Here is a 25,990-nt window from a genome sequence, read left to right as displayed (position 1 = left end):
CAATAAAATGATTTCTTTCTTAAAATTTTGTTAAATGGTTTCACAAACGCTGTAAATTAGTGACTAAATTTTAGGAAAAATGTAATTCCTATTAAATGCTCATCCGTGGTGCTCCTTGATAAAATCGTACGGACATCTTGGAGCACCTAAAAAAAAAAATTATTTCAATGATGATTTTTTTTTAACTGTTTTTCTACTTTCTTATTTATTTCGTGTACATGTTTTATTACGTTTTATACATGAAATTTTAAGGGTTTTTACTTTTAAAACACTTTTTATCAAAGTGCTTTATATAAAGCATACTTTAATAAAGACACGTGCCTTATATCACATCATATATATAACGTGGTGTGATATAAAAGTATATCATATAACGTCACATTATTTACAGCGTGAAAACTGCATACACAGGAAGAATATTTTTATTTTTTGTAAAATAATAAAAGAATCTATACGTCTGTAGATTTTCATATAAACCATCTTGTCAAAATAATATTATTAATATAAAAAGAGCCTGGGTATTTATTTAGATGTTTTTACAATATGACACACGTAAAGATATGTAAATTAGTTTTAAAACAAATGTTGTTATTAGTTCCGTTTATTTCCCATAAAAATCAAAACTCATTAAATTAGATCAAAAGAAATTCATTCAAAAGTGGACACTGTGAAAATTAAAACCCTAATAAACATTCAATCTGATTTTTATAGACTATGATTTGTGAAGCCACGAAAAAATTTTTAACAATAAAAATTACAGTTAATTACATAATGGCGTTGTCCGGTGGAAGATTTACTTGTTTTAGTACTTTTCTTTTCCTGGTAACATTATTTTTTATAGATTTATGTTAAAGTAATTTCTTTTTTGTTGAAACTTTTTAATTTAAAGTTTTTTTCATCGAAACTGGAATAATTGAATATCTCTCTTTGTAATTACTCTACCATATGTGTTTAGTCATACCTCCAAAAGGTTCTATTAGAATTCACCGTAATCATTAACCCTGAAATTTACAGACCGAGCCACCACAATTTAAAACAATAAAATCATGTTTCTCAAAGCAAAATCAATTTGCTTTAAAAAATCTTTTATTGTTTGATAGGAAAAAAACTTAAAGATCTTATTACATAAATAACAAATATATAAGAATTTCATAATGGCTTATTAATGCTTTACTATATATATTATAAGAGCGCATACAAACAGCGCAAACAATAGAGCGCATGTTAATATGAGCGCAAGTTTATAAGAACCGTAATGTAAAAAAGCATGTTAGTAAGAGCTTAAAAAGGGCGAATCGAATATTTGCTCAATTGAATTATGTAACTAACTTAAATTAAATTGCATTTAAATTTAAAAAAAGTTGGAATAAAGTTAATAATAATATTTATTTTTTTGTGAGTAATTTGAATTTCAATATTTGAAGCATAAGAGAATGGCGTTGACTTTTATCAAATCCAATAAAGGAGCGAATTTATTGGTGATAGACTCATTTAGTTATAGGAGAGAAAAAGTAATTGCTGGAAAAGAAATATGGAGATGCTCTGCTTACACAAAATGGAAATGTATGTCGCGATGTCATACAAAAGATGGAATAATTACTAAAACACCTACTAATCACAACCATGTTCCCGATCAGTGTAAAATCAGAGGAAGAAAGGTAATTACTGACTTAAAAAAACGCCCAGCAACAATGATTGAATCTACTCACAAAATGCTACCAAAATATTTAAAAGAGTTAAACTCAGCTTTTCTAGGTAAATTATTTTGTTTTAAATCTTTAATAATTTTCAATTTTTTCAAATTTAAAATATGCTAAGAAATGATTACTTGAAGATAAATCTACACTTAACTATGCTTCAACCCCAACTCACAGTTAACATAATATAAACTAATAGTTTTTATTTTAAAACCTTAAATTAACGTAGTTTTATTTAAACATTGTTTAATTTGAAGTTAATTTTCGACTAAAGAATAATTAAACGCGTAAGTTCAGCACGTAATAAATTCTTTATCAGCTTAAAACGTTTTTTATTTTATTTTATTTTTATTCAATATGTATAATATAAACATTAGAAAATAAATATTACAAATTGAGCAAGCCCACTTACGACATTTTCTAATCAATAACCAAATAAATGAACTTTGCGACCCTCTAAAGCAGTACAGGCTCGAGAAATCTCCATCGACAATCGTGTTCTAAGCTAGGTAATGACAGTTTCTTTCGCCATTCTTGACAGGTAGTTTATGTGCAAGAATTATCGAGAAATGTTTACATTTATCTCTAAATCTACTATTTGGAGTAAAAATTTGTTTAACTTCTAAAGTTCATTCATAATATTTACGTTTTTTTCTTCCTTTTCTATGAATTACCGGTTTTGTTGCTTTGTGTTTGGAGAACTTAGAGTTTCTGTGCGTTATTCATCAAAAAAATAATTTTTTCCTTTTAGCTTTTATACTTATCTTTTCCTTTTTCTTTTTTATTGGCAGTCTGAAGATGAAACATTCATTTGTCAACGTAATTAAAGACGGTTCCGCTTGAGCACAAAGTTAAAACTAGATCATTGAACCTTTCTCTACAAGCACACATAATTAATTACAAAACCTAAATCCTCCCTCCAATGGAAATCTAAATTAGTTGAAACACTGTGGCAGCATTTCGTTTACTTAGCTTTGCTTGACAAATCAGTTCAACAGCCTGGAGTGCCCATTTGAAATTTTTTGTTTATTAATATTTATTGAAGGTTCATAATCACTGCCACTGTCACTTACTCATTACTACTTTCGTGTTCCTCTCTGTATTTAATCAGAATTGAAGTTGATGGGATTGCTGGAACGATTTCAATTTCAATTTTCTTTGAAGGATGTATTTTTTTAGGACCATCAAGCTTCATCCTTTATTCATCCTTTCACATTTTTACAGTCTGATGCAAAGCTGGTGTATCGGTAATTGTTTGCTAATTTGTTGGTATTTTAGATATTGCTCTTAATGATTCTTGAGATTTACTTTTACGTAATTTTTTGCTTTTCTCAAAGTGAATCAAATTCTTTTTCCATACGTCTCTTGATATTTTGGTTGCAGTAGAATTTTTGTATGACATATTGAATGTTTGTGTAATAACTGGACTTGAAACGCCTTATACAATTTATACTTTAGATTAACTTGAAACGCCTTATACAATTTATTAATTAGATCAAAAAAAAAAGTTTTCCCTCGCAGAGCATTAAGTTGAATCAAAAATCAAAATAACGCGTTAAGTTTAATGAAAATCATTGCATAAAGGAGCTTAAATCTCCTTAGACAATCCCTAAGAAACTATAATTCATTTGGTGCGTGAGTTTTCTAAAAGAATATATCTTAAAGTTATAGTCATTTTTCCCAAAACATAAAAGCTCACAACTAGGTGACATGCTTATATGAAAATCTTGAAATTATTTTTTATTTTATACCCCTAATGTTTATACTTATGTCAATTAAGAATGCTTTGCAATGATGATAAATTGCGATGATTGGAGTCTGGGGACAAAAAGCCTTAAAACTTTGCCCATTACTCTCCCAAACAAGAGAGCAACAGTTTGATTAAACTTTTTGTACTGTTCTTAAATATATAATCTTAAATACATACCATCGATAAATTCTAGATTTCTCAAAATATTTTTTAGCGTTCAAAAGTTATGACTATACAAAGTTCGAATTCCCCTCATTTTAAGGGGATTACATATTTTATAAATTTTTGAAAAAAAAAAATTTCTTCAACTTGTTGCTCTCTTGTTTGGGGCAGTTTAGTTAAAATTTTACGGCTTTTTTGTTCCAAGACTCTAATCATTGCAATTTTCTGCAAATCATCTTTTCTTGACATAAGTACAAACATGTAAATTTTTGGAGTTTGTTTTATGTCTAGAAGTTAGTTATCTCAAACATCAAAAAACTCTAGAGCCATGCTTAATAGATATTTACTTAACCCAACACCAAACTATGTTCTTTTTGGTTAATTTACATCAGATCACCTAAAACATGAATATAGTGTAGTTTGTCAAAGTTCTGAAGAAATCTATTTTCTGAGTGTTCAACAGACTATCTAATAGCCACATATCAGATATGCCCTTTTACTTTGGAAATTAAGTGTAGACATTGACAGTTTTAATGTGGAATCTTTGTGCATTATGCTAATTCAAATCGTCTTTTATTGCTAAATATGTTTTAGTGACACTTGTTCATATTGCTGGTTTTGTTGCACGAAACGTTGAAGAAAGAAGTAAGCATGAACTCTTTTATCAAACAACATTCTATTATAAGAAATATGATCCGTTTCTTCAGCTTTTAGATTGTGGTGGAATAAAATTTCCAACATATAATTCTTGCTGATGGACATTTTTTTTCTTTAATCTAAAAATCTTCAAGAAGTATTTTAATCATAATATCTGACTATTGTTTATTTAATTCGGTAGAATATAGTTGTATAATATTGAACATCATTTTATAAAAAAATATGTGAACCTCTATCACTCTGACATCTGGCAAAGAACCTGCATTGAAAGTACTAGAAATCTCATAGAGGTCATAAAATTGTCATGAAATTATCAATGTTAATAAAAATTTCTTTTAATTGTGTTACTGTTTTTAAATTTCTATTTTTTTTGTTAATATCTAACATTTGGTTTTGTTAAGATTTTAAAACAAAATTTTTTTTTTCTTTGCTTTTATTTTTGTTAACACTTTATAACTCAATTCATTTAATTTTTTTTCTTTGGTTTTAGTCCCGTTTTTTATAAAATGTAAGAAAATAATTTTGTATTTTAGATGTTAAAGGAAAAATATATGTAAAACGATATATATGTATGTTAATGAGTAAAACTTTGAACAAGAAAGTGTTTAAATGCGTTTTATTTCCTTTTTTGTTACCTTGGAATTATTTAATTTTAATTTTTTTTATCTACTAAAACAGAGAGAGAACTTTTAATACTTTTTATTTTTTTAAGATGAAGTTTTATTAAAGTTACATTTTTTTTTTCACCGTAAAAAAGGCTTCCACAAAAGAATTGGGTTGCGCGAAAGACCTGTGGTAGAGACCGCTATGTTTAAAATGGTTTTTAAATTGAACTACATTTATTGAAAGTAGTTAAAAACAAAAAATTCTCACGTTTTCATACTTTCATATTTTGAATTTATTCTCTGAAATAAATAGAAACTATTATTCTTAAAAAGCTGAAACTAGTGAGGAAAATACTTTTGTTCTAGTCTGTAGCATCAAACTTCAGTATAAGGCCAACATAGTATAAGCAAATCGTAAATTGTATCTATTTCTTAAATCTTACTTTAACAAATAGATATTGTCTTGGTCTCTGACAACATCAACATATCAACATCATCCATAAAACATTTGTAGGAATATAATGTTAATTTTTTACCTCAGATGCAAAATAAATATTAAATTATGCGTTTTTTTTTAATTAAAAAAAAAAATTATTTTGCTACCGTGACGAGCTAATAGATAAAAGGACTTCACTTTTTGGATCATGAATTTGTAGATTACCAAAATAATAACAAACCTGATGTGCAAATTTAATATTACAAAGATATCGCTAATCCTCTTCTGTATGAGGAAAATTTTTTATTAAAGAAATTATTCTCTTTAACGAATAATTTCAACAGAAATTTTTCTGTAATAAAATTAATGATCTTTTTTTTTTTTACAAAGACAAAACTTTTTTTCCAAAGGAAAACCATTCCTGTGACAAGAAAACTATTATCAGGTATGAGCTTAATGGCGGTGGTTTTGATACACTAAATATGCTAATCCTTTAAGGTCTTTTAACAAAATTCTCGAATAACTGAAAAGTAATAGAAGCTTGTTGTAATTCCTTTGAACACGCTTTGGAACAGGTTTTGAGACACAAATATTTTAACACTTTCTCCAAGTTAATATCTGGTTAGTAATTGTTTGATACTGGATGCTGTTTTAGGATAAAACGTATGACTGCGAGTATGCAGATAGATTTTTACACGCTTCTCTTAAAGCAAAATATCAATAATAAAAAATTTCTCTTGGATAGAAGTTACATAACCAGACAACATCTGAAGGAGTATCTTGATTGGCAAAAATTTCCCTTAAGATATTATATCAGAGCAAACATCCGAAACAGTTCATCAAAACATTAATAAGACACTAAAAAATGTTTTTTACGTCTGTGAATAATGTACATCATGGTAAAAAATTTAGAGTTAATTTTGTTCAATATAGTTCAATTAGATTGAAAAGAGCCTTAAAACTTTGAATGACGTCTTCATAATGAACGAGTAAAACATTATTTCAAGTAATACCATATCATTTCAAGTAACATTATAACGGGTGGCCCAAAATAAATGGCATAGGTAGTATTTTTATTATAACTTTGTTATTTTTTTAGCTAGTACAGTGAATTTTTTTTTAAAGATTTATTATTAAATTCTCTATAAATCTTACTTGATGGCTTTGTTTAATGGTTTTTAATTTTATTTGTAGATAATGAAATCTAAAGATTTGCAAAAGCTTGTACTTTCTAAATACCAAAATGGTGATGATACCAAACGAAAAGAGAGACAGGCTCTATCGAGTTGAAATGTCTATCAGGTGGTCTAAGATCAGTTTGAACAAATGCAAACATTCAAAAAATCAGAAGTCGTCTAAAACGTAAAAAGAGGATTTCATCTCGAAAATTAGCTAATGAATTCAATATCTCCAGAACCAGTGTTCTGGAGATATTGAAAAAATACTTCAAAAGGATCTTAATTTGCAGACATACAAACACAGAATTGAACCACTGCTTACAAATGGTCAAAAAGTCAAGAGAATTAAATTTGCAAATTGAATAAGAAACCATTTTCGAAAAGAACAAACACTGATAACTCTGTTTTCAGATGAAAAAAATTTTGATTTAAATAGTACGTACAATGCCCAAAATGATTGCATATGGTCCACTAATCATAATGAAGCTGATAAAGATGGTGGTATTAAACAGAAACAAAAATTCCCTCAAAAGGTAATGGTTCAGTTGGGAGCTTGTTCAAAAGGTGTTACACCACTGGTTATTTTGGACAAAGACACAGTAAATCGGGACTGGTATATAAAAAAGTGTTGCCAGTGGCCATAAAATATGGAAACGAGATGTTTGGTGATGATTGGACATTTCAACAAGATGGAGCAACCTTACATACGCATCATTTAACTCAACAATGGTGTCATGATAATTTTCCTGCTTTTATTGAAAAAAACCACTGGCCTCCGAATTCCCCCGATCTCAATCCTTTAGATTACTCAATATGGGATGAACTCGTTCACCAAATGAAATGGAATAAAATTAAATCCAAATTAACATTAATTCAAGAACTTAAACGAGCTGTAAAAAACATAAGAGTAAATGTAGCAAGTTGTACTAGTTGGTCAAATATCGTATGTCAAAAAATAATGGAGACTATTTTCATTAAATAAATCATGTCATTTTGAGGAAAATTTAATAATAAACCTTTTAAAAAAAACTTCACTTTTCTAGCTTAAAAAATAACAAAGTTATAATAAATATGCTACCTATGCCATTTATCTTGGGCCACCCGTTATTATACTATACCTACTATTATATTTAAAATATAGTTTGTTGGAAATTCTAATTTAAGATTTATCTTTAATATGTGTCAGCAGAAGCAAAACAATTAGGGATAGTCTATAAAGTACGTACGCTCGGAGAGAAAGAGGGGGTCTGCAAATGGCATATATGAGATGGGGGGTAAGTGGTTCAATTATAAAAGAAAGGAGACACTAAATTAAACAAAATATCATAAAGTGTTAGATAAATAGGTTAAAAGCGTAAGTATTTTAAGGGAGGAATTCAAAAAAGCGTATTGCAAAATGCGGATGAGGGAGGGGGGGGGGTGGGGTGGAGGAAGAGTTGACGAAAAAAAGCGTACGTACTTTATGGACGACTCCTTATTTGCCTTTCAAATAAGTTTTTATCAAGTATTCGGAAACTTCCAACTTATTTTTGTGGTAATATTTATATAAATTACCATACTTTTTTTTTTTTTTTTGACCCATTTTTATTAAAGATTAAAAAAATGCATCAAAAAAAAAAAAAAAAAAAAAGAAGATGAAAATGCATTTTTTTTCTTTTTTCATACTATCTTATCAGTAGTTTAAAAGAATTCAAATTAAAAATAACTTCAAATAAATACCTTTACAATAAGGTCAGTTTTGCAAACAAAAAAATTCAAAAAGTTACTTTTTTTACCTCCCTTCCGTCTCCCTCTACTAATAAAAAAACCATACATAAAAACTAGTTAAAACCACCTAATTCTGTGTGAAGAATATTATGCGGAGATTTATGCTCTTGTTGATAAAAAAACACTTCGCACGTTTTTTGGATGATATTCTTTGCTTGTTCAGATTCTTATACGACTACTTGATTTCCCACCTGATAGCCATCTGAATTTTAGGACTTAAAGGCGAGTTTCTACTCATCCATTTTTAAACTGGAAAGGGAAAGGAAAGGTAAAAATAATCACGTGGGCATGCGTATTACAAGTTTTTATTTGTCCAAAGGAAAACTGCGCATGCACACGTGATCATTTCTTCGTTACCTTTCCCGTTCTCGTAAAAAAACGGATGAGTGGAAACGAACCTTAAATTATTCTTTTTTATTTGCTAAATCGAAAATGTTAAAATTAGGTACAACAAATATAATACTTTTGTATTTGCTATATATTGTTATATATAATATTATTAAATGAATAGTATAATAGTATTATTTATTCGATATATAATACTTATATATATACTATTTATTTGATATGTAATACTTTTTTACATTAATTTTTTATACTTTTTATATATCTTTTTGAGATTATAATTTTTAAGTATACTTTTTAGAATATGGAGCTAATGATCTTATCATTGAGGGAAAGACAAAAGCTATATATGCTCTTCCAGAGTATTTAGATGGCCAGTATGTTATTATGAAATCGCATGACCAAATAACATGTGGAGATGGAGCAAGAAAAGATATTCTTGTAGGTAAAGGTGCATTAAGTAATGCAACAAATGCTGCTATTTTTGAATATTTAAATAATGCAGGAGTTCGCACTCACTTCCATCGTTCTGTTTCTGAAACAGAATGTATAGTGGAACGCTGTCAAATGATTCCTCTTGAAGTAGTAAGCAGAAGGTTAGCCACAGGTTCTTATTTAAAACGAAATCCAGGTGTTAATGAAGGATTCAGGTTTTCGTCGCCTAAAATGGAGTATTTTTTTAAAGATGATGCCAATCATGATCCACAATGGTCCTCAGAGCAAGTTCTTGAAAATAAACTTACAATTGGTGGGTTAACAATTGGTCAATTTGAACTAGATGAAATTACTTTAGTAGCACAAACATGTTTTGAAATTTTAGAGAAAGCATGGGCATCCAGAAACTGTGTTCTTGTCGACATGAAAGTAGAATTTGGGGTTACGATTAAAAGTAAAGAAATTGTATTAGCTGATGTTATTGACAATGATTCTTGGCGAATTTGGCCTGCTGGAGATAAAAGACTAATGAAAGATAAACAAGTTTATAGAAATTTGTCAGTTGTAACTACAGAAGCCATGAGTGAAATTAGAAAAAATTATGCGTGGGTTTCAAATGAAGTAAAATTATTTACATCAAAACCTTTTGCTAGAGTAGTTATTATTTTGGGCTCTTCTAGTGATCTACCACATGCACAAAAAATAGAAGCAAAATTAAAAACTCTTGGTGTAAATTGTGAGATTCGAATTAGTTCAGCACACAAAACAACAGAAAAAACTATAGATGTTATTAGATATTATGAAAGTGATGGTGTGCCGACTGTCTTTATTGCTGTAGCTGGTCGAAGCAATGGTCTTGGTCCAGTTTTATCTGGAAACACAACATACCCTGTTATTAATTGCCCACCTGTTGATTATAAAAGCTGGGGATCAGAAGATATCTGGTCATCACTTCGTCTACCATCAGGTTTAGGATGTACAACAACAATTGACCCAGAGGGAGCTGCTTTAAATGCTGCCCAAATATTAGCCCTTACTGACCATTGCATCTGGAGTCGAATACATGCTTGTAGATTAAACACAACTCTTTCCGTAATGCGTGCTGATAAAGATCTTCTGAAATCATGAGGATTTTAAATGTCTTTTTATTCTTAGTAACATTAAAAATTGTATTTGTGTTTTGTTAATATGTAAAATCTTAAGCCATAAATAATACAAAAGTATTAAAAGTTTACTTATGTAAATGATTTTGTACTTGGACTTTTTTTCAGAATACATTTTTAAGACATTTTTAAATAATATTTACTGCAGCTGTTGTAGTTTATTTAAAAACTTATTTTTTAATGTTTTTATTTTAAAGATTTAATCTATAAATTACTTAGTTTTTTACATAACTTTGATTTCATGTGTAAGTAATTATTACTTTTCAATATGTATATGCAACCGATATAATAAAAAGTTGATATGTTTTTTACTTTTATATAGACAAATAGATAGATATATATATTAGATTTATATTCAATTAGATATCATACTCAATTAGATATATATATTATATAGATTGATATATTTTAAATTTCATACAATAATCTTTCAGCCTTTAAAAGTATGGCCTCATAAAATTTGTATCCTCTTCAAATTAAGAGGGGGGGGGGGGTTAAATTTATATTGTCATAATTTTGAACCCTTGAAAATTGATATCAAATTTAAAATCTGTTGATGAACACATTAATTAGATAGGGCCCAGGGCCTATAACACCTTACATGCTGCCTATAAATACCTATTAAGTTTTAAGTAAAGATATTGTGAGGAATGTTAATTTTTTTGTTATAACCATTTTTGTGGCTAGGAAAAAACCCATTGTTCCTTCTGTGACACGAGTTTTGAATGCCTATATCTGAAAGTTTGGAATTCTACTAATATTGTTTTTACTCGAAGTTAAATAGGTATTATGTCAGCTATAATTTTCCCCATCTAGATATTTTTAGTTTATTTTTTACCAATATCCGTTTTAGTTAACAAAGGTCATTCCTTTTGAAAAACAAGACTTCAATCCTGCCCCTATGCAAAAATATGTATGTTAGTGTGCTTGAGTGTATTGGTCGAAATGGTTAATTTTGTCCTTAAACATTTTTTACAACTTATTAAAGTTTAGGAAAGTACCAGGTGAAAAGAAACTTTTCTTAGCAAAAAGTTGAGAATTATCTACAGACTCTTTGAGAATTATCTACAGCTCATTTCTCCTAATGAACAAAAAGAATATAAAATAGAACAACATTTTTTTTTCAGTTATGGTGTCATATCTGTATTTTATCCCCAAAACTGTGCGATCTTTCAGATAATAAAGCTAATTTAAAAATTGTCAGAAGTGTTTGAAAATTTGAGCATAAATCACGGCGATTTTTTTTGATTGACTTTCTCCCACTTGCTATGGTTTGCGAGATTTTTGGAAACAGACGTAACGAAAACAGTTTATTATATTTTTACGCGCCAAATAAACAAATTTTCTCTAAATAAAAATTCAAAATGGTTTCTGAACCATCTTTTTACCGATGAAGTAACCTACTATCAAACTAGTGGATAGACTCGATCCCTCAAACCCTAACCTACAATCAAACTCGTGGATAGACTCGATCCATGATGCATCTTATAATCTAAAAATTCACGCATGGGTTCATAATGTGTATATCTAGGATTCCAGTTTACAACATATACCTCCTGATAACTGATGTCGTAAATACATATATATATATATTATTAAAAAACAGTGATTTCTACGTCTGTTTTGCTTAAAACTACTATTTAACTGTAATTTAGACATATAGTTGTAACTGGAATTTGAGATCCAAATGAAATTTATCTTTATAAGTAATAACATTGATAGTTAAGGAAACCGTCATTTAGTCTATCCAGCTGATTTTTTCTAGTTTTTGTACTAGTTTTTTAAATAAATTGAATTTCAATATCTATATAACTTTTAAAGAGCAGATTTTATAAAAAAAACGCATGATAAGTATTTACACTTTAATAAAAATTAAAAAAAAAAGCATAATTTATATTTATAGCCCTAATTCAATGCTAAACATGATAATTTTTTGCAACTTTTCATAAAAATTAAAAAACTGCGGATGTTTTGGGCCAAATTTCGTATATCTTTATAAAAAGTTTTGGGAGTTTTTAAGGCAAAAAAAATTTCCGTGAATTTTTTATATTCAAAATTTCATACAATGTAAAAATTTCAGAGCAACCGTGGCGCAGTGGTAGCGTACTTGCCTCAGAAACAAAGGGTCCGGGGTTCGAACCTAAAGAGGAATAGTTTAGCGACATCGGATAGGAAGGAGGCGTGAGCTTCTTATTAAATGCTCTTTCGCGATGCTCTGTGATAAAAACATTATGATTTCTAGGGGCACCTAATTAATAAAAAATGTAATTAATGTTGCTTAAGAAACAAAATTTGAAAAAAAAAATTTCTTTTGCTTTGATTGTTTGTTTGGTTTTATTACATTATTTAAGATACATTACAAATGCATACAAAAAAGAAAACACAAGTGAAGATATCATTTAAAAATAAATAATAGAAGTAAGCAACTTAGTGACTCAAAGACTATTAAATCTTGTCACAGAGAGCCGTGGTTGCAGAAATTTGAATCAAGTAAACTTTTCTTTTGTTGTGGTGTAACTAATAAGTCTTTTGAATCACTGACATATCTGAACATTAAAAATCATTTTCACTTATCAATAAAAACTTTTAATAGTTTTCTAAATAATACGTCTTGTGATCATTAAGTCTTATTTATCAAATATATTCTGGCATCCCGATTTTCAAAAAATCTGGAGAACGATCTGACTTGCCTGACTTGTCTCATAGGTCTTCTTCCTATCATAAGCAAGATTTTTGAGTCTTTAATTAAAAAACATTTAATCTGGAATCTGGAATCTAATAACTTACTTTCTGATCATCAATATGGATTTCGATCTTCTTGTTCTACAGCTGATTCGCTAACAGTAATAACCAATAGGTTTTATCGTGCATTAGATAGAGGTGGAGAGGTTAAGGCTATCGCTCTTGACATTTCTAAAGCTTTAGATAAAGTTTGTCATGCTGGTCTTCTCCATTAACTTTCTTCTTACGGTGTATCTGGTAACATTTTCAAGATTATTTAATCCTTCCCCTCCAATCGTAGTATCCAAAAGTTAACAATCACTTTTGTTGTAATTAAAATAAAAGTTACAGATGTTAGTTGGAAAATAATTATTTAAAGCAAAGTACTTGATCAAGTGACACATTAAATAACCTTTGGTCAATAACATTATCACATAACTTGGCAAACTTGGGATCTGAACCATGATTTTTATAATTTTTTAAATGTAAATCTAGTTTCTCAAGTGATCGCATTTCAATATTTTCCTTAATTGGAGTTGACATTCCTTGTCTTTTGATATTGCATAACAGGCATGCGTGTCTACCTGAAATTATCAAACAATTCAATACTTAAAAAACGAAATCAATCATATAGCAAGAGTATGCTCCATATGAGTTTTTAAATGGATATATATATTAAATATTTACTTACCAGTTACGCCAGTTATTCCATAGATTGCGCGCAAGAATTTTTAATCACCGAATAAAAATACGCGAATTTGATTTTCTCTACATTTGAAATTAGTTATATAGGTTCAAAATAATTCCAAACAACATAAGTAGTTTTGTTTTAAATATATTGATTATTTATTTGGTTGTAGCATTCTTACCTCCAAATGGTATTTTGCAACAAATCGATTTCTGATTTATATCTTGACAGTGAAAACTTCAGATTTGTTTTACAACCATTTGCTTCAAATATGTTAAAGACAGTTGTGTTTGTTTTTGCATTAGGTTTCTCTACGGTCACTACTTGGTAACACATTTTGAACGAGCCACCTCGTTCCTGCAGATTTTTATCCATGGTCACCTCCTATTTTTATATGGATTTCATTACCTTGAATCTTTTTGTTCAATAGTGAGTTGTTGCTAAAATATATTATAAAAATTTAAATTTTAGAACTGACCTTTTTCTTTATATTGAATGTGTGCCAAATAAATTTAGTTTTGTGTTTTTTTGTAGTATTGTGTGTAAACCTTCCGAGTCAGAAATTGTTATAGAAAAATATAATATAAGTATTTTTATAAACAAGATTTGTTTTTACCTGTCTAATCTATCTAGAACATTTCCTGCAGATTTTTATACAATAAATTTAATTTGTTTATCTAGATAATATTTTCATGTTGGCATAAGTACTGCTCATGTTAGCTTTTAAACTTATTATTCTTTCAGCTGATATTTTAGGTTTTTGAAATATTTGAATTACTTCGAATAATTTCTTGTTCATTTTGATTGATAGGCTTTTGGTGTTGATGTGAAGCTTAAAGCTTTAAATACTACATAATTTATGAACGTTTTAATATTATTATAGTTTATTAACATACAACTCGAAGAATTTTGTAATATCAATTGATCTGTTTTTACTAAAATAATCTTACCCTTGGTCCATCCGTCTGAAATTCTATTACATTGGATGTTGTTTGCAACATGTTTTGTTTATTAATATGAAGTGTAACAGCATCAATATCCCTTGTGATAACACTTGTTGAATTTAATGTAAATATATCTGACAGGCTTGTTTGTGATGATGTTTGTTGACTTGTTTGTTGACAAGGTTGTGGAGATTGGTATTGGAGTCTGACAAATGTTTTGATAATTCATGTGTTCCGACAGTTGTGACACTTCAAATATTCTACCACAATGTAGCTTACATTCTTCTTGAATATTATTTATCATCTCAATAACATTGCTAGAGGAGGTTAATCCATCAATTGAAATTGAAAAGGAGCATTAAGGGCATTTTGTTTTAGATAATTGTTTACTAATGACAAGTTGTAATATACATGGTGCACAAAACGAATGCTGACAGTTTTTTAAAATAACTGGTTTATACATAATACCATTACAAATATAACAGACACAATGATGTCCATGTGGGTTGAAGTTTTGGTTAATGTCTTGTAGTTTCAGTTGGTAGAGTTAGTAGTTGGTAGAGGTGAAAGTTTAGCTTGTATGTTTTCTATTGCTTGTCGAGTCTAAATTTCTTCTTTGGCGATACTAATAAATATAAAGATGACTTTTTTTTTATATTTTTAAAATTTTTATATATATTTATAGCCACATAACAGCATTTAATGTACACTCTTTTTAAACTTAAAAAATTAACCCAAGTCTAATAATTAGACTTGGGTTAATTTTTTAAGTTTAAAAAGAGTGTACATTAAATCCTGTTATGCGGCTATAAATAAATATAAAAATGACTGAGTCTCATATTACAAAACTAAGAAAATTATGTCGAATATGTGGAGAAAAACTTGGAAATAGCTTAGGGGAGAACTTGCACCCTTGATCCGTAAGCACCTTTGATCCTATAGCCTTATCTCCTTACTTACATAACTTATTAAAGAGGGCTGATAACCAGCGTGTTATAATAATCGCATCTTCAAATTTAATTGTGTTTTGGTTAGAGAGTAGACCACTATTAAATTTATTTCTAAAGAGTTTGATTTTGACGATAAAAAGTAATTTTTTTACTTTTACAAGGAACCCCACATCTCTATTATTATTTTGAGTTGAATAATTTTGCTTATGTCATTTTGTAACTAAACTATTCACCTCTTGTATGGTTGCTTTTGGTAAGCTATAGAAGCATCTAGTATGACAAAAAAAGAATTTTTGTAAAAATTGAGCGGGTTAGCACCCTTGATCCTAATGCGTTTTATCTTATAATCAAAGTTTTATCCTATAATCAAAGGTGCGTACACACACACACAAACAAAATGTTAACCCAATAAAGTAACATGTACAATATGTCATATTGTTTTTAAATAAATTTTTTTTCTTCCAAAATGTAGCCTTAAAAGTAGATTTTATACTATTTTGTGTTTTTTTTGTCCTCCTAATACTTTTATATAATATAATTGTATTCATATATATATATGTGTGTGTGTGTGTGTGTGTGTGTGTGTGTGTGTGTGTGTGTGTGTGTGTGTGTGTGTGTGTGTGTGTGTGTGTGTGTGTGTGTGTGTGTGTGTGTGTGTGTGTGTTTGTTAATAAAGTAGATTCTAATAATTAAAAATCTTTATAAATGTTCTTCCAAAAATTAGGAATATAGCAAAACTATATAAATATTTTTCATTTTTTTACAGTTAAATATGGTGTATCACAAAAAAAGAAAAACCGATTGACCACCTAGAGGTAATGTTAATGAAAATGAAATGCGAGCAGCTGTTAATGCAGTTCTTAATGGTGGTACAGTTTATCGTGTATCTAAAGAGAGGGGAATCAATTTAATGACACTTAAGAGATATGTAAGGAAATGTCAATTAAATCCAAGTACAGTCTGAAAACCTAACTTCATTACCATGCAAATCTTTACCAACGGAGAAGAAACATCTTTATCAGACTATCTTTTAAGGGCTTCAAAACTTCATTATGGATTGTCAACCAAAACAACACAAAAACTTGCCTATGAATTTGCAATGACTCTTTCTAAGCGGATTCCTAAATCCTGGAAAAGTTTACAAATTGCTGGGAAACAGTGGCTTCGTGGTTTTATGTTACGTAGGAATGAGTTATCTTTACGAAATCCAGAAGCTACTAGTATGGCACAAGCAACTGCTTTTAATCGTTATACAGTCGGAGAATTTTTCACCAATCTAAAAGATGTTTGTCTGTAACACAAATTTCAGCCACAAAACATATATAATGTTGATGAGACAGGTCTTACAACCGTTCAAAAACCAGTTAAAGTAATTGCTGAAAAAGGAGATAAACAAGTTGGAAGGATAACTTCAGCAGAAAGAGGGAATTGGTAAAAGTTTGTTGTGCAGTTAATGCAATAGGAAACTCAATCCCTCCATTTTTTATTTTTCCAAGAGTTCATTTCAAAGGAAGTATGTTAAATGGTGGTCCACCTGGATGTGTTGGGGTTGCAAACCCATCTGGCCGGATAAATTGTGCAATGTTTTTCGAGTGGATGAAACATTTTATTCAAAATGTGAAATGTTCACCAGCTAATCCAGTGCTTTTAATTCTAGACAACCATGAGAGCCATGTTTCAATTGTGTGTTTAGATTTAGCTAAAAAAAATGGCATAACTATGCTGTCCTTTCCACCACATTGTTGTCACAAGCTGCAGCCATTAGATCGGTCAGTTTATGGGCCTTTGAAACGTTATTATAATACAGCCTGTGGTGATTGGGTTGTATCTAATCCAAGACCGATGGCCATATATGATATAGCTGCAGTTGTAAGGAAAGCTTATGCAGAAGCTTTTACTTTGTCTAACATTTCTGCAGGATTTGCTGTGGCAGGAATTGAACCCTTTAATCCTAACGTATTTTCTGATAATGAGTTTTTGGCTTCATATGTAACAGATCGTCCAGAACCTATTACTGCTAACCCATTTCCAGGTGTTATTGATCCAGTTTCTGCTATTGTTCATGCCCCAGCTTTTAATCAATCATTGATGTCAAGTCTGTCATCAGGGCCAGCTTGTAGTGTATTGCCAATTCAGCCTATATCTGACCCTGTAAGTCAACTATCCAGTGTTTCTATTATTATCTCTCATCAAGCAAGTCTAGAAAAAATTAGGCTATTTCCGAAAGCTGGATCAAGGAAGTTCATTAAGGACGTAAGCGTCAGCGTACCCGAATACTCACAGACACCCCTGTTCGAAATGAACTAAATAGGCTTCAGGAAATGATCAAAAAGTCTCAGTCAAAAAAGAAAAAATATGAAACGCAAAATAAGATCTTCATGACAAGGAAAAGAAAACTTGATCTTGAAAGTAACGAAAAAAAAACGTCGAGTCTCAGTAAAAAATTACATTTTTTTCATTGATTTTTTCTTTTAAGAAAGATAAATTTGTAGTAAAATTAATAATAACTTTATTTGTATTTATTATAGACATACTTTTGACGACTTAAAAATTATTCTTACACATATGGTATAAGTTTGATCTCAGAACATGCATACACACATAGGATCAAGGGTGCATATAGGTAGGATAATGGGAGCATACTGGTATGCACCCATGGTCCCAATTGAGGGTTCTTAGTTTTTATAATTTTAAATCTACTTAAAATATTCTGGTAAAAAAACGATTATTGAATTATAATAAGGTATAAAATTTGCTATTATGTACTGTTACTTAAGAGATCGAAATGAAAACATATATTCAGTAAATTGGCCTGATAGATTTTTAGGATCATACTCTCCCCTACTTAAATTTTTTGGCTTTAAAACCTAATATTTTTTAAAACTAAAAGAGTTTATTTATATATTAAAAAAAAATTAGACTCTAATTTTTTTTAATATATAGATAAACTCTTCTAGTTTTGAAAAATATTAGGTTTTAAAGCCAAAAGTTTAAGTAAGCGCTTAATTATCCAGTTTTAGTAGTATACATAGACATAAAATCAAGTCTATGTTTCCCGCGTATTTAGAGATACTAAAATTTAAATGTTGTGAAAAAATGCATTATCCATCGCCATATTTAAATCAATTTAAATAAGGGGATATCAATTATACATCTTTATAACAAAGCTTTAAGCTACTTTTTAAGGATATGGTCAAAAAAAATTGCTAAATAAAACAAACTGCGGCCGTGGCGCAGTGGTTAGAGCTTGCTGTATAAGCAGGAGATCCAGGTTCGAAACGAGCTCTGGACATATTTTCGCGTCACGGTAAGGAAGGAGGCGTGAACTTCCTGGTTAAATGCACTTCCGCGATGCTCTGTAACAAGACCGTTAGGACTTCTTGGGGCACCTAAAAAAGAAATTAAAAAAAACAAACAAAAATAAAACAACAGTAACTTTTTATTTTTTAAAGTTGCGCATGCGCTTTGATCCATCCAGGTGGACCACCGTTTAACATACTTCCTTTGAAATGAACTCTTGGAAAAATAAAAAATGGAGGGATTGAGTTTCCTATTGCATTAACTGCACAACAAACTTTTACCAATGTCCCTCTTTCTGCTGAAGTTATCCTTCCAACTTGTTTATCTCCTTTTTCAGCAATTACTTTAACTGGTTTTTGAACGGTTGTAAGACCTGTCTCATCAACATTATATATGTTTTGTGGCTGAAATTTGTGTTACAGACGAACATCTTTTAGATTGGTGAAAAATTCTCCGACTGTATAACGATTAAAAGCAGTTGCTTGTGCCATACTAGTAGCTTCTGGATTTCGTAAACTTTTCCAGGATTTAGGAATCCGCTTAAAAAGAGTCATTGCAAATTCATAGGCAAGTTTTTGTGTTGTTTATAAAATGCCGCGATTGTTTTTAATTTTTGTGTTGTTTATAAAATGCCGCAATTGTTCAATATTAAACCACCGTGGCCAAAGGATGATTCACCACCAATAAAACATAACAAACATTTGAAGATACGCATCCATACATATGCATCCATTTATTAATGTTGCTATTTTTATTATGATTATTATTGTAATTCTTTTTCTATATACATTTTTATTATTTTCATTTTTATTTTTTTAATTTTTTTTGCAACAAAATTGAGTTTAATATTCAAAAGTATTTAAAGTTCGTAATACAATGCTGTTGAAAATAAAAATTATAATTCGGTATATGATTTAAGTCTATCGTATTAATAAAATTTAACACGGATTGGAGACCACCTGGTCTTTACATTACCTAAATATTTCAAACTTTAATTACTTTTAAAGTATATACACCTCATAATACAGTATTACCCAGTGAAAAATAAAACCGCGTCCCACATGGGTTCCGCGTGGGTTCCGTGTGGGATTGATGGGATTTATGGGGGACGGATTTTCCCATGTGGTATCCGTATGGAAATTTGTCACCTTAAACCCATGTGGGTAATCCCACATGGGTTACATGTGGGAACCATATGGTATTTACACTCATGGGAAATCCCACGTGGGTTTCCTGTGGGATTTGCATGGGAATTAATTTAAAAGCTGGAAACTAAAAAAAATTTTTAAATCGACATTGCATTGCGTTACGTTTATATTGTGTGAAAATATTTTATATTAATTAAGAGAATGGCAAGCAAGTATGTAAGTACCACGAATAATTTTTATCTTTCCTTATAGAAATAAGATCAAGATTTGTGCAAATAGACGTATTATTAGGATAATATAATAGTTATTTGAATATAGATCTTGAGTAAATTATTTGCAAACAATTAACTGATGCAAGTTGAAATGTTGTCAAAAACCAATCTTGCGTGCATGGGACACTGCAGTGTCCCACAAAGAAATGCAGGTTTGAAAGTCAAAGAATTCCCAAATTTCTTTATTAAAAAAAGAAAAAAATAGGATGGAGATGGGTTTCTGTAACTTTTTTTATGCTCCAAAACTTTTAACTTTAGATATAATAACTTATTAAATAAGGTCCTTAAGACTTAAGAGACTTACGAACTACATTGAGGAACAAAAACAGGATATTTACAGAAACTTTTCAATTTTTAATCTGGAGTACCACAGTGTTATTGATAATAAAGCCTCTGGGTCCAGTTTTCAAAGTAATATGATCTAAGTAATGTTTAAATAAAATAATATGCTTTAAAATTTGTATAAAAATATAATTTGTTATAAAAACTTATTTTTTAAGGTTAATGCTTGAATAAATTAGTACCAATTAATTCAAATTCAAGATTAAGTTAAAGTTCAAGTTAATGTTCTTATTTATTCATTGTTTTTGTTAATTTTATATTTATTTGTTTAAATTTATCAGTTAGTACTAATTTTACTACAGTAAGAATGTTTATTATTGTTGAACGTGATTTTATGTTGTTATTGATGTTAAATTTATTACGTTTCAATAACTCAGATTGAATCTTAACTGAATTATTGTAAGCTTTGTAGGGGTTTGTTGTATCTCAAATGGTGTTGTAAATAAAGTAAAAATAATATATATATATATATATATATATATATATATATATATATATATATATATATATATATATATATATATATATATACATATATATATATATATATATATATATATATATATATATATATATATACATGTATATATATATATATATATATATATATATATATATATATATATATATATATATATATATATATATAACATTAAAACAATAAAATTGATACAAAATTTCACTTTAAAACAAATACCATTAACATTGTGATGATAATAGCATTAGGAAACTAGTATTTATGTATTATTATTATACTATAAATAAATAGTTTTTTAATTCATTTTATAAAATGGAGACTGACAACTGATAATTAATGGAAATAAATACAAATTATAAAAATCATGTAAACTTTATTTATTATTACTAAATACTATATTAATGCTAGTCTACAAAGTTAAAATCAATTTAGAGCATTGTTATTAGTTCTTTTGCGATTCGCACTTCCACTTCTGTCTCTCAAATTTATAAAATAGGTGGTCAAAGCTTGCTCAATAGGTAGGTTCTCAGCATAACAATGCTTTTTTCTTACACTTTCTAAAGAGAAATATGGCAAATTGATTACTTATTTTACTTAAATCGTAGGGTCATCTATGCATAATAATGTCAGATAATGACCCAGTTTGTTGAACAACTTCACCCTTTATCAAACTCAGTTAATTTTTCGCTATCTCCCATTGAAAATGATGTCCGTTTTTGTTATCGTATTATGATGGTATATCTGAATTGTTAATATAATATAAAAAATGCATATACCATCAATTTTTTCTTGTTCAATTATACATTTATTCTCAACAGTACTAAAAGTAAAAAAAAAAAAGCATAAATTGTTCTTTCAGATAAGCAAGCTAATTTATGAATTTAAATTGTTTTTCCTATGATCCTCTACAGTTTTAAGCAACAAAAGCAAGAAGTTTTTAGACCACATTGTTGGTGTAAATACCTCTAAAACCTGCTCATAGTTAGCATAAAATGTTTTACTTTTTTTTAAAATAAAATATTTTACTTTTTTTTTTGATTCAATTTTTTAATTGACATTATTTTGGTCTCAACATCCCTTCCCCATTGTCAATTATTGTTAAACTCACACTGCCCCTCTATCTACTGGCATCATTTATGGATGATCCCATCACCTAAATACTATATATATATATATATATATATATATATATATATATATATATATATATATATATATATATATATATATATATATATATTATTTTTACTTTATTTACAACACTATTTGAGATACAACAAACCCTTACAAAGCTTACAATCATTCAGTTAAAATTCAATCTGAGTTATTGAAACATAATAAATTTAACATCAATAGAAAAGTAAAGCTGTCATCATTTAAAATGTAAAGGGTGTTGTCAAAATATGTTGATAGTAAAATTAAGTTACTAATAAAATCACGTTCAACAATGATAAATATTCTTACTGTAGTAAGAATTAGTACTAGTTAACAAATTTGAACAAATAAATATAAAATAGTGAAAAAACAATGAACAAATAACTTAAACTTGAACTAAATCTTGAATTTGAATTAATTGGTTCTAATTTGTTCAAGCATAATCTTAAAAAATAAGTTTATATAATAAATTTTATGTATAACTAGTTATACATATAGTTAACTATCAGGAGTTATATGTATAACTGCATACATTTTAAAGCATTTTATTTAATTTATATATTACTTTAGATCATATTACTTTGAATACTGGACCCAGAGACTTTATTCCCAATTACACTGTGGTACTCCAGATTAAAAATTTAAAAGTTTCTGTAAATATCCTGTTTTTGTTCCTCAATGTACTTCGTTAGTCCCTTAAGTTTTATGAACCTTATTATATATAAAGTTAAAAGTTTTGGAGCCTAAAAAAAGTTACAGAAACCTCCCTATCTCCCCCCTATTTTAATTTTTTTTTTTAATAAAGAAAATTTGACTTTCAAACCTGCATTTCTTTGTGGGACACTGCAGTGTCCCATGCATGCATGCTTGGTTTTTGACAACATTAGAACTTGCATCAGTCAATTGTTTGCAGATAATATACTCAAGAACTATATTCAAATATCATATGAACATGTTAGAGAATGTTCATATGATATTTGAACATCACAAATTTAATAATATTGTTGTGATATGTTATATAAATAATTCCATAATAAATTATGATATGAAAATAAGATAGGATATGAAGGCAATGATCAAAGAATAAATTTACTTATAGGAATTTAGTTGTTTGTTTATTAGTTTCAGAATATTATATTATGTGTGACCGCGGCCTTCTATAATAACAGGCCTTGACATCGCGCAACAAAGTTGTTAAACTGAAGGCCAATTCTTAATACTGTGTTTACATTTTCATCTTTAAACATTAGACGAAAGTTTGTGTTCGCGCTTTTTTAATAAATCTTTAAAATGTGATTGGTTTATAAATTAGATAGCCCAACATCAAGACGATAACGTTGTAAGGTTCAAGGCGTTAACTTTGTAAGGTAATAATATTGTCAAACTAACGATAAATTTTTTTAATAATTAAAATGCCTTTAAAATGCTGTGTACCTCTTTGCAAGTCGAATTATCTTAACTACAACAAAAATATCAATTTATACAACTACAACTACAATATCAATTACAACTACAACAAAAATATCAATACTCAACTACAACAAAAATATCAATTTATAAATTCCCGAAGAATCTAGAGGAGAGAAAAAGATGTAGTGAAGCTATCCCAAGAACTGGTTTTATTGTTACAGACTATACAGCATTATGTCAACTGCATTGGCCAAATGAAGCACCTTTTGAAAGCAAATATGGGAAGCAACGACCTTTAAACCCACCATCTGTTTTTAAAATATTCCACCTAGTTGTTTAGCCACACCAGCAAGTAAAGTTAGAAAAAATGTAACTTCAAGCGGTTTTCGAAGCATTTTACCAGATGAGTTATATGATTTTCTAAAAGAGGATGAAATTATATTTGACGATATTCAATTTTTGTTAAGTGATAATAACGATGTTATTGTTTTCCAGCTTAATAAAAAAAGTTTACACATACAATCAAAAATGTACAAACTTGGTGTTTCATTATTTATTTTAGTAATTTTCAATGATTATTCATTTGTAGCTAACCATAATGGCACAATTTGTAATATTTCATATTTAGCTGTAAACAAATTAAAGTTAATAAAAACAAAATCAGCTTTATTTGAAGCAGTTAGATTTTTAAAAAATAAAGAAAGTTCGCTTCAGTCAAATATTCTATTCGAACACCTTAATGCTATGAAAAGTTAATGTTGGTGAAGTTTTATATACTTCAGATATTATATGTAGAGCATATGAGTATTTTGCTATGCAACGAAGTTTATATGATTGTTTGTGTATTGACTACAAGTTGCCAAGTATAAGGACTTTAACCCTGTTGAGATATATTGATAAAACTTTTTTTTTGCTTGAATCAACTTTTGTTGGTGTTTTTTATTGTTGGTGATTTTTATTGTTACCATTTTTAGCAAAAAAAATTAAAAATACAGTTATCTTTCTAATATATAGATATATACTTTGTTATGGTTCTGCTTGTTATTGATACTATTTAATATTACATAAATATTCTTAATGAAATTTGAAATACGAAAAGCATGATTATCTTTTAACAATTTTTTGGTTTTCTTTTTATATTTCCGTTTTTACTAGAGATTATTATTAGAAAACATAGACTGCCATTACACCCTACCTAATATAAAAATATATCAATATAAGTAAAAGTGAAAGTTTAATCGGCCTTCAGTTTTTAGGGCATTTTGCGCGATGTCAAGGCCTGTTATTATAGAAGTCTACATCATTGAAAAAGTAGGTTTTTACATTTTTGTTTTTGTTTTTTTGTTTAACTACTTATCCAAATTGATCACTTTTTTTCAGGATTCTCCTCATGGGTTCAAGCTCATTACGCATAATATGTGTTCAATTACCCATAATACGTTAGTCATTGTAAGTAATAAATTAGAAAATAATTATTTGTGAAAATTTGTAGTCATTAATGATTTCAACCTAGCTAATAAATATAATTGCTCGACTAATAAGGTTCCTTATTAAAATTTCTCTCTCTCTCTCTCTCTCTCTCTCTCTCTCTCTCTCTCTCTCTCTCTCTCTCTCTCTCTCTCTCTCTCTCTCTCTCTCTCTCTCTCTCTCTCTCTCTCTCTCTATATATATATATATATATATATATATATATATATATATATATATATATATATATATATATATTTGTATTTATTTATTTTTTTTTATAAAATGTTTGAAGAAAGTTAGAAGATATTAAAAACCTTGGTATTATGCAAGCCGAAGCGATTTAATTAATTCAATCGATAAAAAACGACGTGTAAATCGCAAAAGAAAAAATAATATTTTTAATATTCATTTGGATGTATTAATTAATAGCATTTATTTTGAAATAAATTCATTTTGCAACACGTTTTTTAATTTTATAAAATTTTGTCATAATAGTTTAAGGTAAATCGCACAGGTTATAGGTGGAAAACATCACATGTAAAAGATCAAAAATGCTACACATTTTGAATACCAAATGGGATAAAGTAGCAAATACCAGATTAAGTTAAACCTCTCTGAAAGCTTCGATGATTAATTTTTAAATTACTATTTAAGTAATTTTTAAATTAAAAGAATTTTAAAAATTATCATAGAAGCATTCGGACTTTCATTTGTCTAGTTGACTACTTTTATACCATTTGGATTAAAATATGTAGCATTTAAGATCTATAACATGTAGTATTTTCCACCTATATCCCATGTAGGATTTACCACATAAAACCCATGTGGGATTTACCATATGAAACCCACATGGGACAAAATAATAATCCCCACATGGGTTACATGTGGAAAAAATCCACGCGTATCCCATGTGCGTT

The 25,990-nt window shown here is 28.6% G+C and overlaps 3 protein-coding genes across 3 annotated transcripts; all 3 read left to right on the top strand.

Annotated features, from left to right (window-relative positions):
- Positions 1–1,356: 1,356 nt before the first annotated feature.
- LOC136088051 (uncharacterized) lies at positions 1,357–4,379 on the top strand. The gene is made up of 2 exons (XM_065811698.1): positions 1,357–1,755; positions 4,204–4,379. Exons 1-2 carry the CDS (start codon positions 1,434–1,436, stop codon positions 4,362–4,364), a joined length of 483 nt encoding a protein of 160 aa, XP_065667770.1. The 5' UTR covers positions 1,357–1,433; the 3' UTR covers positions 4,365–4,379.
- A 4,190-nt stretch (positions 4,380–8,569) lies between these two features.
- Positions 8,570–10,322, top strand: LOC100210246 (multifunctional protein ADE2). The gene is made up of 2 exons (XM_065811697.1): positions 8,570–8,697; positions 8,899–10,322. The coding sequence occupies exons 1-2, from the start codon at positions 8,685–8,687 to the stop codon at positions 10,158–10,160; spliced, it is 1,275 nt and encodes a 424-aa protein (XP_065667769.1). The 5' UTR covers positions 8,570–8,684; the 3' UTR covers positions 10,161–10,322.
- Positions 10,323–13,667: 3,345 nt separating this feature from the next.
- LOC136088047 (uncharacterized) lies at positions 13,668–18,060 on the top strand. The gene is made up of 2 exons (XM_065811692.1): positions 13,668–14,033; positions 16,265–18,060. The coding sequence occupies exon 2, from the start codon at positions 17,014–17,016 to the stop codon at positions 17,803–17,805; it is 792 nt and encodes a 263-aa protein (XP_065667764.1). The 5' UTR covers positions 13,668–14,033; positions 16,265–17,013; the 3' UTR covers positions 17,806–18,060.
- The last annotated feature ends 7,930 nt before the right edge of the window (positions 18,061–25,990 follow it).

Source organism: Hydra vulgaris, chromosome 12 (genome assembly GCF_038396675.1).
Source record: "Hydra vulgaris chromosome 12, alternate assembly HydraT2T_AEP".
NCBI lineage: Eukaryota > Metazoa > Cnidaria > Hydrozoa > Anthoathecata > Hydridae > Hydra > Hydra vulgaris.
Note: the sequence above shows the minus strand (reverse complement) of the source record. Positions and strands in the feature narration are given on the sequence as shown.